General features: G+C 33.1%; 1 protein-coding gene across 1 annotated transcript; it reads left to right on the top strand.

The window, feature by feature from the left end:
- Window positions 1-611: 611 nt before the first annotated feature.
- LOC108775920 (insulin-degrading enzyme) lies at window positions 612-13,723 on the top strand (the record flags this gene model as incomplete). The annotated part of the gene is made up of 10 exons (XM_018542382.1): window positions 612-860; window positions 991-1,380; window positions 1,845-1,954; window positions 2,726-2,870; window positions 4,804-4,914; window positions 4,984-5,104; window positions 10,615-10,821; window positions 10,975-11,267; window positions 12,208-12,417; window positions 13,484-13,723. Coding segments are annotated over 10 exons (2,076 nt in total), but the record flags the coding sequence as incomplete, so codon positions are not given.
- Between the last annotated feature and the right edge of the window lie 299 nt (window positions 13,724-14,022).

Here is a 14,022-nt window from a genome sequence, read left to right as displayed (position 1 = left end):
CTAAATTATGGGAAATATTATAGCTTTGTTTCAATGTTAAAAAAATTTATTTTTTGATGAATCCTGTTTTATATATGTACATATGCTCATACACGTGTGCTCGGATGCACACACGTAGTACGTACGTATGTATGTACATACGTACGGACATACATACATAAATACATTATATACATATATATGGTGTTCGATAAATTTCGACAAACTGCTTTTGTGTAAATAAAACAGACTAAATTGAATAAAAAAAAGTCTTCTACCATTTTATAATTTTTAAGTACAATGTCTATATAAGCGATGCATACAACAATTTTAAGGTATCTTAGAGAGTTTTTCAAGAAACATGTTTAAGATTATAAACACCCTTCAAGGAAATCTTAATATTGTCTTACGTGTGCAATGTTAGAGTCATATTTAGCTATCTTCAAAAATTAATATCTTATTAATTGTTGCAAAAATTTTTAAATGATACAGGATTTTTTTATTTAGTTTAGTCCGCTCTATCTGTGCATGAAATGTTTTGCAGCTATTTGAGACACCGTATGCGTGTGCATGTGCGCGCGTATGTGTATACATACATATTTTTTTACATTTATTGCTATTTGTTAATATAGCCGGAGCATTATGTTTCTCATTTACTTGAACATGAAGGAAAAGGCTCATTATTATCGGCTTTGAATTCCAAGGGATGGTGTAACTCCCTAGTATCCGGAAAACGTCTTGAAGCCAGAGGCTTCAGTATTTTAATTATTAGTATTGATTTAACCGAAGAAGGTATTAAGCATATCGAAGATGTTGTTCTACGGGTATTTCAGTATATTAATATGCTTAAGTTGAAAGGACCAATCAAATGGATCTATGATGTAATTGACGAAATAAATTATAATTTTATGTAGACTGTTCAGAAAATTATGCTATCATAATTTACCAGACATTTTGTGCTTCAATATCGTATATTAAATATAAAATAACATGTATTTTGTACATTTGCAGGAATATAGAGATATTGCGAATATGAACTTTCGTTTTGAGGAGAAGTTTTCTCCTTGTAATTATGTGAAATTTACGGTTCAAGCGTTGCAACAATTTCCCGTGAACGAAATTTTGTGGGCGGAATATATTTATTCTGAATGGCGACCGGACTTGATTGAAGAAATAATGACATATTTAACACCGCAAAATGTTAGGATTCACGTGGTTGCAAAAGCATATGAAGATATAGCGGATGAAACTGAAAGGTGGTATGGTACTAAATATAAGAAAATGAAAATATCCAAGAAAACAATGGAAATGTGGAGCTCCGCTGCCTTTAACGATGACTTGAAATTGCCTCCCAAGAATAAATTTATAGCAACTACATTTGATATCAAGCCAGAAACTAATGTAATTAAAATTATCATTTTTTTATAATATTAATTCTTGATCACATTGTGATATTCAAAGCAAAATATCGATGGAGCGTGAACTATACCGTAAAGTTTGATATGAAATAGAATTTAATTAAATGTTAGAATAGCTTAAAAAAATTCTGTCTTCTTTATACATGTATATTTATACATGTATATAGTTTTTATGTAGTGATAGTAATTATGTGTAAAAAGTGTTTGTGAATGTATATTTCTGTATTATTATAACTTTACAAAAATATATGCTGAGGTTTAAAGATTGGTAAGTTTGCACAACAGAAAGCTAAGAGATTGTAATACAAATAAAAAAGTGCAATGCAATAATTTTGACTTTGACTTGTTTTTGCAAATGAAATTGTCTTTTGTCCTACTGTATTTGATCTTATGTATATGCATATGTTTGCATGTCATCGCATATATTAACAGGTATAAATTTTACAGATAGAAAAGTTTCCTATTATTTTGGAGGACACATCATTTGTTAGACTTTGGTATAAAAAAGATGATGAATTTCTTGTGCCTAGAGCAAAAATGATTTTTTGTTTTGTCAGGTATGTATTAAGTGATTGTATGAGATACAAAATATGGATCAGTAGATCAGGCTGTTGAGAGTCAAACGTGGTTCTTATTACGTAATTGTCTATTTATTCATAAAAATCTTAAATGTTTCGACTCACTTTGGAGTCATCTTCAGCATACATAATCTCTATACATCTTTGAAATTACGTAATAAGAACCACGTTTGACTCTCAATAGCCTGATCCACTGATCCATATTTTTTGTTTTTGGAAAATAAGAGAGTTCGTAAGAAGATTACACTTGTATTTGTATGAGATACGTTGCTGCTATAATTGATTAATGTAATATTGTGTAAAGCCCGATCTACAATTGCGTAAATGTAGTTGTAAAAATTGACCAATTACAGTTGAATACGAGCAGAACATTCAACTGTGATTGGAAGATTCTTACAACTACGATCACTTCCAACTACGTTTATGCAATTGTAGATCAGGCTTAATACCGAATGTAATATTGTGTAGTACCAAAATATTTTTAAATGAAATTTTGAAATATTCTGACAACTTAAACAATTTTAATTATTAATTAACATTATGATAAGATTAGATATTAATGTGCATAGAAAATAATATTAATAAGTTGGTTATTACTGAAATTACATATTTTAAAAAAATAAATTTAATTTTGCAATTATGATTCTTAAAATATTGTTATTTAAAGATGAGAATTAAATATAATCTTTTATAACAAAGAAATATTTTTCCGGGATTATATATAATGTTTGTTTTTTTTCTAATTTATAGCCCATTTACCTTTCTGGATCTCCTTAGTTACAATTTAACTCACATGTTTATTAATCTGTTTTGTGATTCTCTTACCGAATATACATATGCTGCTGATTTAGCTGGTTTACAATGGGAAATTTTTAATTCTGAATATGGAATAACAGTGAGTATACATCATATAATAAGTAATAAAATATAATGTATATTATTTAAATAAATTTGAATGTTTATTTGAATAAATTATTGTTCAATTTGTTATTATTAGTAACGTCTAAAACAAACATTATTTCACGCATATGGGTAATTCTTTTACAAACCGAACGGATTTTGATGAAAATTAATCGGCACCTCTTCGATTTGACTGAAACTTTTTTTACGGATCCTATGTCGAAAAAAAAGAGATACGTGTCCGAGGAATTTTGTTTTATTTGCATATTTTCGATAATGCAAGTGATCGAACATTTGAGAATGGCAAGTTTTTTGGCTTGGAGACTCATCTTCATAAATTCATAGGTCCGAATCTTTAAGAGCTACAAAATTTTCACCAATTGCACTTTTGTAGCTGAAGGACTGAACTGTAAGAAAAATTTTTTTTTAACAAAAAATAGTAACAAATTTATATTGTTATTAACAATTTAATTGTTTAAATCGATTTTTAACAAACGCCCCCAAAACGAATCAAGTTTTTAGTATTTTTATCGCATTCTCCGTCAAATTTTACGTCAAAAACATGTTTTTAAAATATGGTACCTTTTCAATTATTATTGTTAAAATATTAATTTATATAGCGCGGAACGGCCCAAAAAACGATTTTTTGCTAATAAAACGAAATCTGTAACTCGTATCAAAAAAAGTTAAATGTAAAAGTTGTAGATAATTGACAGATCTACAACTTTTATCGAAAATTTTTTTTGACATAACCTCAAAATTTTAAATTAAATTGCAAAAAATGTTAAATTAAATGTTAAATTAATGTGGTTATTCCAATAAAGTACATATTAAATATTAAGAAGTATTACTTTATTTTTTATTACGTGATTTTTTTAATGTACTAAAATATTTTTTTATCATCTATTATTATTTATCAAAGTCTTTCATGGCAGTGGTGGCTAATACAACCAACAGGGCGATATTACATGACGCACTGGATAGATTTTTTTTTTCAAAGCTTGATAATAATTTTTTTTTCAATCAAGATTGGTTTTCTAACATGTCAGGAGATTCGATTCGAAATTAATTACCCATAAACTTTTTTTTATGCAAATTGTCAAGAAATAATTGTTACAAAGCTGATTTTTAAAATTTTTTGCAATTTAATTTAAAATTTTGAGGTTATGTCAAAAAAAATTTTCGATAAAAGTTGTAGATCTGTCAATTATCTACAACTTTTACATTTAACTTTTTTTGATACGAGTTACAGATTTCGTTTTATTAGCAAAAAATCGTTTTTTGGGCCGTTCCGCGCTATATAAATTAATATTTTAACAATAATAATTGAAAAGGTACCATATTTTGAAAACATGTTTTTGACGTAAAATTTGACGGAGAATGCGATAAAAATACTAAAAACTTGATTCGTTTTGGGGGCGTTTGTTAAAAATCGATTTAAACAATTAAATTGTTAATAACAATATAAATTTGTTACTATTTTTTGTTAAAAAAAAATTTTTCTTACAGTTCAGTCCTTCAGCTACAAAAGTGCAATTGGTGAAAATTTTGTAGCTCTTAAAGATTCGGACCTATGAATTTATGAAAATGAGTCTCCAAGCCAAAAAACTTGCCATTCTCAAATGTTCGATCACTTGCATTATCGAAAATATGCAAATAAAACAAAATTCCTCGGACACGTATCTCTTTTTTTTCGACATAGAATCCGTAAAAAAAGTTTCAGTCAAATCGAAGAGGTGCCGATTAATTATCCGTTCGGTTTGTAAAAGAATTACCCATATACATAAAATATTGCTTATTCAGAAATTGTTTACTTCTTATTTTTAATTATTCGTCAGATGCTCAATTTTATTCCTATGTAATAATGTGTGTCAACTGTTTTATAAAAATACATTCGTAATTTAAAGAAAGATCAATTCTTTTTATAGCTCTTTATAAGTGGTTATGACAATAAACAACATGTGTTATTAGAAAAACTCATGGATCGAATGATAAATTTTAAGGTTGATCCAAAGAGATTTGAAATCCTAAAGGAAGAAGTATGTATAATAAATACAATCAATATTTTTAATTTTATTAAGCAGCATATTTATGTAGAATTACTATAGTTTATTAGGGACTTGAAAAACTTTGCTACTGAACAGCCTTATCAACAAGCTGTTGATTATCTTGCAACTCTATTAGTAGAGCAATCTTGTTTTGAGGAAGAATTACTAGAAGCTACTGCCTGTAAGCATAAAAGAGAACTTATATTTTTTGAAAACATTATTTTCTCTCTGTCTCTCTCTCTCTCACACACACACACACATACACACACACACACACACACACACACACACACGTTTCTTTTAGTTTTTAGGATAATTACAGCACATATTAATGACATATAATTTAATGATTAAACGAACTTACCTGTAAGTGAAGTTCTATCATAATTGTATGAAGCGCCTCTTCCGAAAGATAACACGTAGTACTCATCAACTCTATGCCGGGGCGCCACAAGCTTCAAAGTCAAACAGTCCCCCATCTACCATCACCGTTCAGGCGTCGTCATTCTATTCAAAGTCCAGCCGCAGCCAAGACCCAATTCACACTCTCGGGGTCCGACGATATCGGACATGGGCAAAGGGAGGGACCTTATCTTTCGGAAGAGGCGCTTCATACAATTATGATAGAACTTCATTTACAGGTAAGTTCGTTTAATCATTAAATTGTATTTTGCGTCTCTTCCTCAAGATAACACGTAGATGTTGAAAGATGGATGCGGCTACCCAAATATAAATAGAACTTTCGGGCCTTATATCGTATTTAATTGGAAAAAATAAATTTGCACAATCCTTTTTTACGATACAGTATAATACCCTTAATTTAAACCTCTAGAATAGCCTGTCCGAATGACCTTGAGTCTTGAATGATAGGCCTATCGTAAAATCTAGCGAACGTGGATGAATCTTTTGTCCAACCTGCCGATTTCCGAATAATATCCATGTAACGCCCTTCCTTTTAGCAGCGGATGTAGATGCATGCCTCGTGCTATGCGCTGAGAAAATCTCCGTTTTAATGCCACTTTTGTGTAACATGTCCTTTAGCCATCTGCTTAAGGTCTGAGCCGAACTCTTTTGAATGGCTTCTTGAATGAAATGAACAAGGCGTTCGCCTTGCCCCTAAGATCTTGGGTTCTCTTAAGATACAACTGAAGAGTCCTAGCTGGGCAAATATTCGGATCCTCCTTATAGAAGGGTAAGACTATTAATGGTTGCTTTGACCCTGGTCTAGAAGTCTTAACTCTATCCGGAATCTTAATTTCGATCAAATCCTCTTTAATGACAATGTTCCTAATATCTATTAATAATAAGGTTTGGATCCTTTGACCAGTTACTAAGGCTAGCAATGTAACTAACTTTTTACTGAGTCTATCTAAGAGTAAATCATCATTCGCCAAATCTTTAAAAAATTCTAAAACAATCTTTGGATCCCAAGTGGAGTCGTACTTCGGTTCTGATGGTCTCAACCTAGCTAAGCCTCTGAAGAACCTCTTGACACTTTCATCTCTCCCAATTTCCGGCCCTCAGATAAGGGAGATCGCTGATCGAATGCAATTAAGAGAGCCATATGACGCACCCTTTTCAAACTCTTCGGACAAAAATCTAATAATATCTGGCATCTCCGCTCCATACCAGGACAACTTGTTAGTCACACAAAAGGACCACCATTTTTTCAGGGAACAATCATATTGTTTAAGCGACGATTCGCTTATGGAAGCCATAGAGATCTTCATGGCTTCTTCTGGGATTCCCTTTGTTAGAAATGCTTCCCTGATAATTTCCCTACCATCAGGGTAAGTTTTCTCCACAGAGGGTGCGGCTCCCTGTCCAAAGAAAGTAAAATATTTTTGTTAGGTTTAAAAACTAACGGATCCGATTCCAGCATTGAGAGGAATAAGGGAAACCACGGCTGCGCCGGCCACAGTGGTACCACTACTATACCTTCCGCATCATCCGTTCTGATCTTTTGAAGAACTTTAGTGACTAATATAAAAGGTGGAAACGCATAAAAAAAGAACTCACTCCAATCCAAGGTAAAAGCGTCCGGAGCTATTGCGCCAGGATCTCTTATCCAGGAGACATAATCTCTACATTTTGCATTAACTCTAGATGCAAATAAGTCTATATCCGGATGACCCCATTTCTTCAGAATTTCACAAAAAGCTCTTTTTGATAGTTGGAACTCCGTTTCGCTTCTTAACCTCCTTGATTCAAAATCTGCCTCCGCATTATCTTTGGACGAAATATATGATGCGAAAATGAATAAACCACGTTCTTCGCATCATTTCCAGATGGACTTAGCCAGGCTACTGAGTTCTTTGAATCTCACACCACCCATGCGGTTTATGTACGAGATGGCCGCGGTGTTATCGATCCTTAAAAGGATATTACCATTTCTGAGTTCGGAAGCGAAACACTTGAGACCAAAAAAGGCTGCAAGAAGTTCCAAACGATTAATGTGAAGTAACTTATCCTTATTGTCCCAAAAACCATGTGTTCTATCGTCACCGCACGCTACCCCCCAACCGGAACGAGAGGCGTCAGAAAAAATAGTTAGTTTGTACTCGCGACTCGCGATACTCGAAACTCTATCCAAAATGTTCTGTTCCCACCATAACAGATCTTCCTGTAAGTTCTGATTCAAACGCATAACTGATTCATAGTTACCCTTGGCTTCTATTAAGGCTAAATATTTTTTCCTCTCGAAAATCTTAATGTGTGCCCAACCATATTAAATAGCCGGGCAGCAAGATACTAATAAACCTATTAGGCGTGCGAAGTCTTTAATTTTACATTTTCTTAACTTCTTGAACTTCCTTACTTGGCCCTGAATCCTTTCTCTCTTTTCCTTTAGTAACTCTAATGTCATTGAATGAGAGTTCAGAACAAATCCAAGAAATGTACACCTCTGTGACGGAATCTTGCAACTCTTCTGCTCATTAATTATAAAACCCAAGCTTTCTAATAACTCTACCGAAACCTTTATATTATCTAAGCATTCAGCCTGAGAATTACCAAAAAGTAATAAATCTTCCAGATAAATGACTGAAAGATATCCTAAATTACGTAAATAACAAACTACTGGTTTCATGAGCTTTGTGAAAACGTAAAGAGTCGTATTTAAGCCAAAGGGTAAGCAATTCAATTCATAAAAAACTCCTTTAACTGAAAATCTTAAAAATTTCCTGCAACTTTGCTCAACGGAGACCAAGTAGTAAGCATCTTTGAGATCCAGCTTACTCATGAAAACATTAGGACTAAGCAGATTGCACGCTGTCCTGATGTCTTCCATTTTAAAATGATCCGTCTCAATAAAATCATTTAACTCCTTAAGGATAAGAATTAACCTGACCTGCTCGATCAGTCTGGCTTGGGGATTAAGAAAATTCCGGACAAAAATTGGTCCTTACATGGATGGCAGCGACTAATAACCCCCTTTGAAAGTAATTTCGCAACATGCTCACGAATTTCCGCTTGCTCCTCTAGGGACCATGAAGGATTTTTAAGAACCTTTTCCTGCAAAACTGACCTCGAAAAAGGAATAGTGTAACCCTCAATCCAACTCAAGATTCTGGACTCGGAGGCTATAGTTTTCCACTTTTCTAAGAAAAACTTTAGCCTACCCGCTGGTCTATTTACCTCAGCTACGACTAAGTCTTCTTCTGTTGGCTGTTCTGGGCCGACGAACGTGATTGGGCGTTGTCGCGCGTTGTTGCGTTCTGATTGGCTACAATCTTCTTGCTGGACTGATTCTGATTGTAGAATCTGTTCCGATATCCGCCCGACGTCATCGTCTTGAAGGGTTGACGCCGAGGCGGGCCCTTGAAGTTTTTTGACTTCCCCGAGGTTTTCGGTTTCGCTTTTAAATCCTTGCTCGATTTTTCAATGGTCTTTGCCGTTTTAAGTCGGTCTCCTAATTTCTGACCAAAAAGCCATTCTCCTGCTGTCGCTGATTCTAACGTCTCCTTTTGAGAACTGCTAATTGAGGTGAGAATCAGACTCCTACGAGTCAAGGACTCGTCTCTCTGCAAGTCTGCCAACAATCGTGCCGCATCGCTAAGTTTCTTGACTAACGATATCTGGACAGGAGATAATTTCTAATCTTCGTTATCGCCCTTGCTATTCTGTATAACCTCGGTGATAGAGCTACCCAATAAGGCAAGGCAAGCCGTGATCTTCTTTTGCTTATCTATGATACGATTATTCCGCTTTACTGCTGTCTCGTCCAAGGAAACTTTGAGTTCTTCATTAAGTTTCGGCGGGTCGATCACCACGCAAATGTTTGGGGGTGTGTGATCTTTAATGAGCTTTTCTCTCTCCTTCTTGGGCAGCCCTTTCTTTAAAATATCCTCCAAACGAATCGCCACGCTTTTTGGAATGGCCGGGTCTAACACTCTCTCCTCTGCCACACGACTACCAATAGCTTCCAAAATTTCTACTTCCAAATCCTCTGTAACCGCTTTCTCATTAGATGTAGTAGTACCCACCTTCTGCGTGTTAGCAGAGGAATCTTTCTCCTCTGCTTTTGGCGGCAGTTGATCCTCTGTAGATGCGTGGACATCCGCCTGAACCAATACAGTGTGGCTAATCGGTTCAGGATCTCTTGGTACAATCAGAGAACTTATCTCGGAAGAGACTTCCGGTACCTCCGGAATGAAGTATTCCTCTGGCGAGAGAGAATGATTATAGCGATTCTCAGAACTCTGAGACAAATGATCTGCTTGTACGTCATCCAAACTTGATCGCTCTCTAAAGTCCGAGTTTCTAGATCTCGAATCATGGTTTCCTAATAATATGAAAACAGGAAAAAATTTATATATATATCCAATCATATATATACATTAAGGTATACACCTAAATATGAGAGCCTATGTATATGGTACATGTGAAAATGTTCGTAACATACGAACTTCTAACAATTGATAAGATCGTTTGCTAGAATATGTGCATTATGCACCTAAGGCCTTCTAATGTGATTCGTCTGAGACAATACTCGCCTACAGGTAAAAGCCTGTGGCCCGTCTATAGGTTAGAGCCTATGACGTGACGAAATTATGCCAGCTCAACGCTCGCCAACAAGTAAGAGCCTGTAGCCCGTCTATGACGGGACGGAATCCCACAAGCATAACGCTCGCCTACGGGTAAGAGCCCGTGGCTCGTCAATAGGTTAGCGCCTATGACGAAATCTCCCGAGCATAAAACTCATCCACCGGCGAGAGCCTGTGGCTTGTCCTATGACACGACAACGAGCACGCAACGCGTGCCTGCAATTATTTTGCCGACAATAAACTGCGTAAAAAACAACTTTACGTGGCGTAGATGCGGGAAGTTTTCACTAGAATCTTTGCTTAACCTAAAAACCTTACTTACTCAAATTTTTTCTCTTCCCACGGTCGTTGTATTTTTTAAATTCTTTCATCAACCGTCTCATCTTCCTTTCCAATCTATTTTCCTTAGAACTTCCCGAACTATCGCTTCTATATTTTCTTTTTCCCATCTTTATTTCTGGTAAGACGGAAAAATGATGTGGTTACCTCGGCACAAAGAAAAAGAATGACGACGCCTGGACGGTGATGGTAGATGGGGGACTGTTTGACTTTGAAGCTTGTGGCGCTCCGGCATAGAGTTGAGGAGTACTACGTGTTATCTTGAGGAAGAGGGGCAAAATACAATTAATATTTCTATGATATATAGATTTAAGTGTTGAAGGACTACAGAAGTTTATACCACAGCTATTCAGTAAGGTGCACGTGGAATGCTTAATATATGGTAACGTGACTAAAACAGAAGCTACATATATACGTAAATTAATTGAGTCTAAGTTAACAACTGGAGTGCCCAACATAATACCCTTGTTAGAAAAGCAACTGTTATTATTCCGTGAAATTAAACTAGAAGATGGTAAGGATCCTCCAGACTGAGGGGTTGGATATTAGACTAACAACCTAATTTCGAAAAAATCTATTATTACAGATACCTCATAAGAGGTAGACCTTGTCCCATCTTGGAATGTTGTGCCATTGAATGGAATAAAATATATATGTTTTTTTACAGGTTGCCACTTTCTGTTCAGAGCAGAAAATAATTCACATAAAAATTCTTGTACAATGGTATATTATCAAACTGGTTTACAATCAACGGAGTCGAATATGCTCTTAGAACTCTTAGCACAAATCATTGAGGAACCTTGCTTCAATACCTTAAGAACGAAGGAACAATTAGGCTACACAGTATTTAGTGAAATACGTAGAACAAGTGGAACACAAGGCTTGCTAATCATTGTACAAAGTGATAAACATCCACAATATGTCGAAAAACGAATTAATTTATTTTTAGACTACATGTTGGTGAGTATAATATTTTTCATGATAAAAAATATTATATATTTGTGTTGGAAACAGTCCATTTTTTGTTAATCGTTTGTATCGTATTTTTTAACACATATTCATGTATTAATTTAATATAATAGTTATGTTATTTAAAAATTTTGTATTAAATTGATATTTATTAGTGCCAAAATAACATAATTTATTAAGTGAACAAGTAAAATAATATGTTTTAAAATGTAAATTCTAAGATAAATGAATGAAATACGTAATTGAGAATATCATAAATATTAATTGTACTAAAAAAAATTCTTTTTACAAACTGTCAATATTACCCACCTTTTTCATGATTGTTTTTTCTATAGATAATATTTATGTTGTTTTCTAATATATTCATTTTATGTTAAATAAACACAAAAATTTAAGTAGACTGTTTGGGACAAGTAACATTTATTATATTCGACATAAATTTCCCAATAATGGCCCATATTTAGAAAAATTAGGGCGCTAATATACTATAGCTATAAATAGTTTACGTTATGGATACTATAGAATTTTAGAAATAAAAGCATGCTTTTATGGATGAAAACACGTTCTGAATACGACTTAATGTATAATAATATACAGGATGTCATGTAAATTTTTTTTCCATTCCTTTTGTGTAGACAGAGCGGGCTGAACTGTATCGAAAGATTCTCTACCACTTTGCAATTTTCGCAATGGTTAACAAGATATGAATTTTTAAATATAGTGGACTCAGTTTAGTCCGCTCTATCACAAAAGCGATGGAAAAAACTTACGTAACACCCTGTATAGTATGTGAATGCATGAACATAGAACTACATTTTCTTTACATATTTATTATATAATATCTTATAATACATTATAATTAAATATATTGCTCAATTTTTTGTGATAATACAAATATTTTTATTAAATTTTAAATTACTAATAATTCCAGAATCACATATCTACCTTAACAGAAGAGCAATTTGAAAAATACAAGAAAACTTTAGCTACATCACGTTTAGGAAACCCAAAAAGGTTAAGTGCAAGGTGTACCATATATTGGAATGAGATTATAAACCAACAATATAACTTCGATCGAGTCAATATCGAAGTGGCTTACTTAAAGACAATATCACTGCAGCAATTACTTAATTTCTTTAAGGTAATCTATTTACTCTTATACAGGGAGGGGCATTTAAAACAGGTCACCTGAATAACTCGCTTGTTTTTGACAATAGAAGAAAAAGTGTCAAAGAAAAGTTGCTTGGTTTCGAGGGGCACATAACGTGATGTCAATAATTGCTTTTTGGTGGAGGCGCTAAAGAGATATGAAGGTTACCTCCACTTTTTTAAATGGAATTATGTAATTTTTTTCAGATAACGTGATTCGTCTAATTATTTTGCATCTAAAAGTATTAAGGTAGAGATACCAAAAAACCAATAGTTTTCGAGATATTTTACACTTTATTTTTATACATATTGACACAAAATGTTAAATAACTCGTAAACTGTTGACTTTTTGATTATCGTACCTTAATACTTTTGTGAACAGAATAATGAGATAAATCAAATGGTGTAAAGAAAACACATAGTTGCTTTAAAAAAATATGTATACAAAATGGATAATTTTTTAAATACGCAACTATGTGTTTTCTTTACACCATTTGATTTATCTCATTATTCTGTTCATAAAAGTATTAAGGTACGATAATCAAAAAGTCAACAGTTTACGAGTTATTTAACATTTTGTGTCAATATGTATCAAAATAAAGTGTAAAATATCTCGAAAACTATTGGTTTTTTGGTATCTCTACCTTAATACTTTTATATGCAAAATAATTAGAGGAATCACCTTATCTAAAAAAAATTACATAATTCCATTTAAAAAAGTGGAGGTAACTTCATATCTTTTTAGCGCCTTCACTAAAAAAACAATTATTGACATCACATTATGTGCCTCTCGAAACCAAGCAACTTTTGTTTGACACTTTTTCTTCTATTGTCAAAAACAAGCGAGTTATTCAGGTGACCTGTTTTAAATGCCCCTCCCTGTATATAGAATATATCACTTAATGTTACTCTGAAAGGGAAATATTTTATCATAAAAAAGAAATAGAAAATATACGATAACTTTTTTTCATATAAGTTATAATTTTCAAAAAAACTTCGATAATTAAAAAATTAATATATTATTAATACATCTGTCATATAAAATATATCTTTTTTAGGAAAATGTACATAGTAAAACTCGACGTAAATTGTCAATACATGTGATCTCTACGGTAACATCAACGGAAAACAATTCACCTGATAACATAACTGATAAAACTGCCGATTTATCAATTGATAAAGAAGTTAAAAAAATCGATGATATTACATCATTTAAAAATAGTCAATCTTTATATCCTCGACTTGAACCGCTTGAAAAATATTTTCTCAGGAAAGGTGTACGCTCTTCTAAATTATAAAAAAAGTAGTGATGAAGTAATAGTGAATAAGATGAATAAATTTACTTTTCTGCTGAAATTTTATGCATAATCTGAGAAAATATTCATGCATTATTTTAGAGAAATTAATAAAATTAATGTACTTAAGGTAATTCTTTAGTAAAGTGTCGAAAATTTGGGGTGTTCCATCCAGACCCACCCAAAGGCACAATTATTTGCATAATTTAGATAAAGTATTAAAACTATTTTAATGAAATGGTATAAAACATATGATAATAAATCAAGAGCTGCATCTTCACTAAACGAAAACAAGGTGACAT

The sequence above is a fragment of the Cyphomyrmex costatus genome, unplaced genomic scaffold, assembly GCF_001594065.2.
Source record: "Cyphomyrmex costatus isolate MS0001 unplaced genomic scaffold, Ccosl1.0 scaffold330, whole genome shotgun sequence".
NCBI classification, from domain to species: domain Eukaryota; kingdom Metazoa; phylum Arthropoda; class Insecta; order Hymenoptera; family Formicidae; genus Cyphomyrmex; species Cyphomyrmex costatus.
The sequence above is the reverse complement of the archived record's forward strand: the minus strand, read 5'-3'. Positions and strand labels throughout refer to the sequence as shown.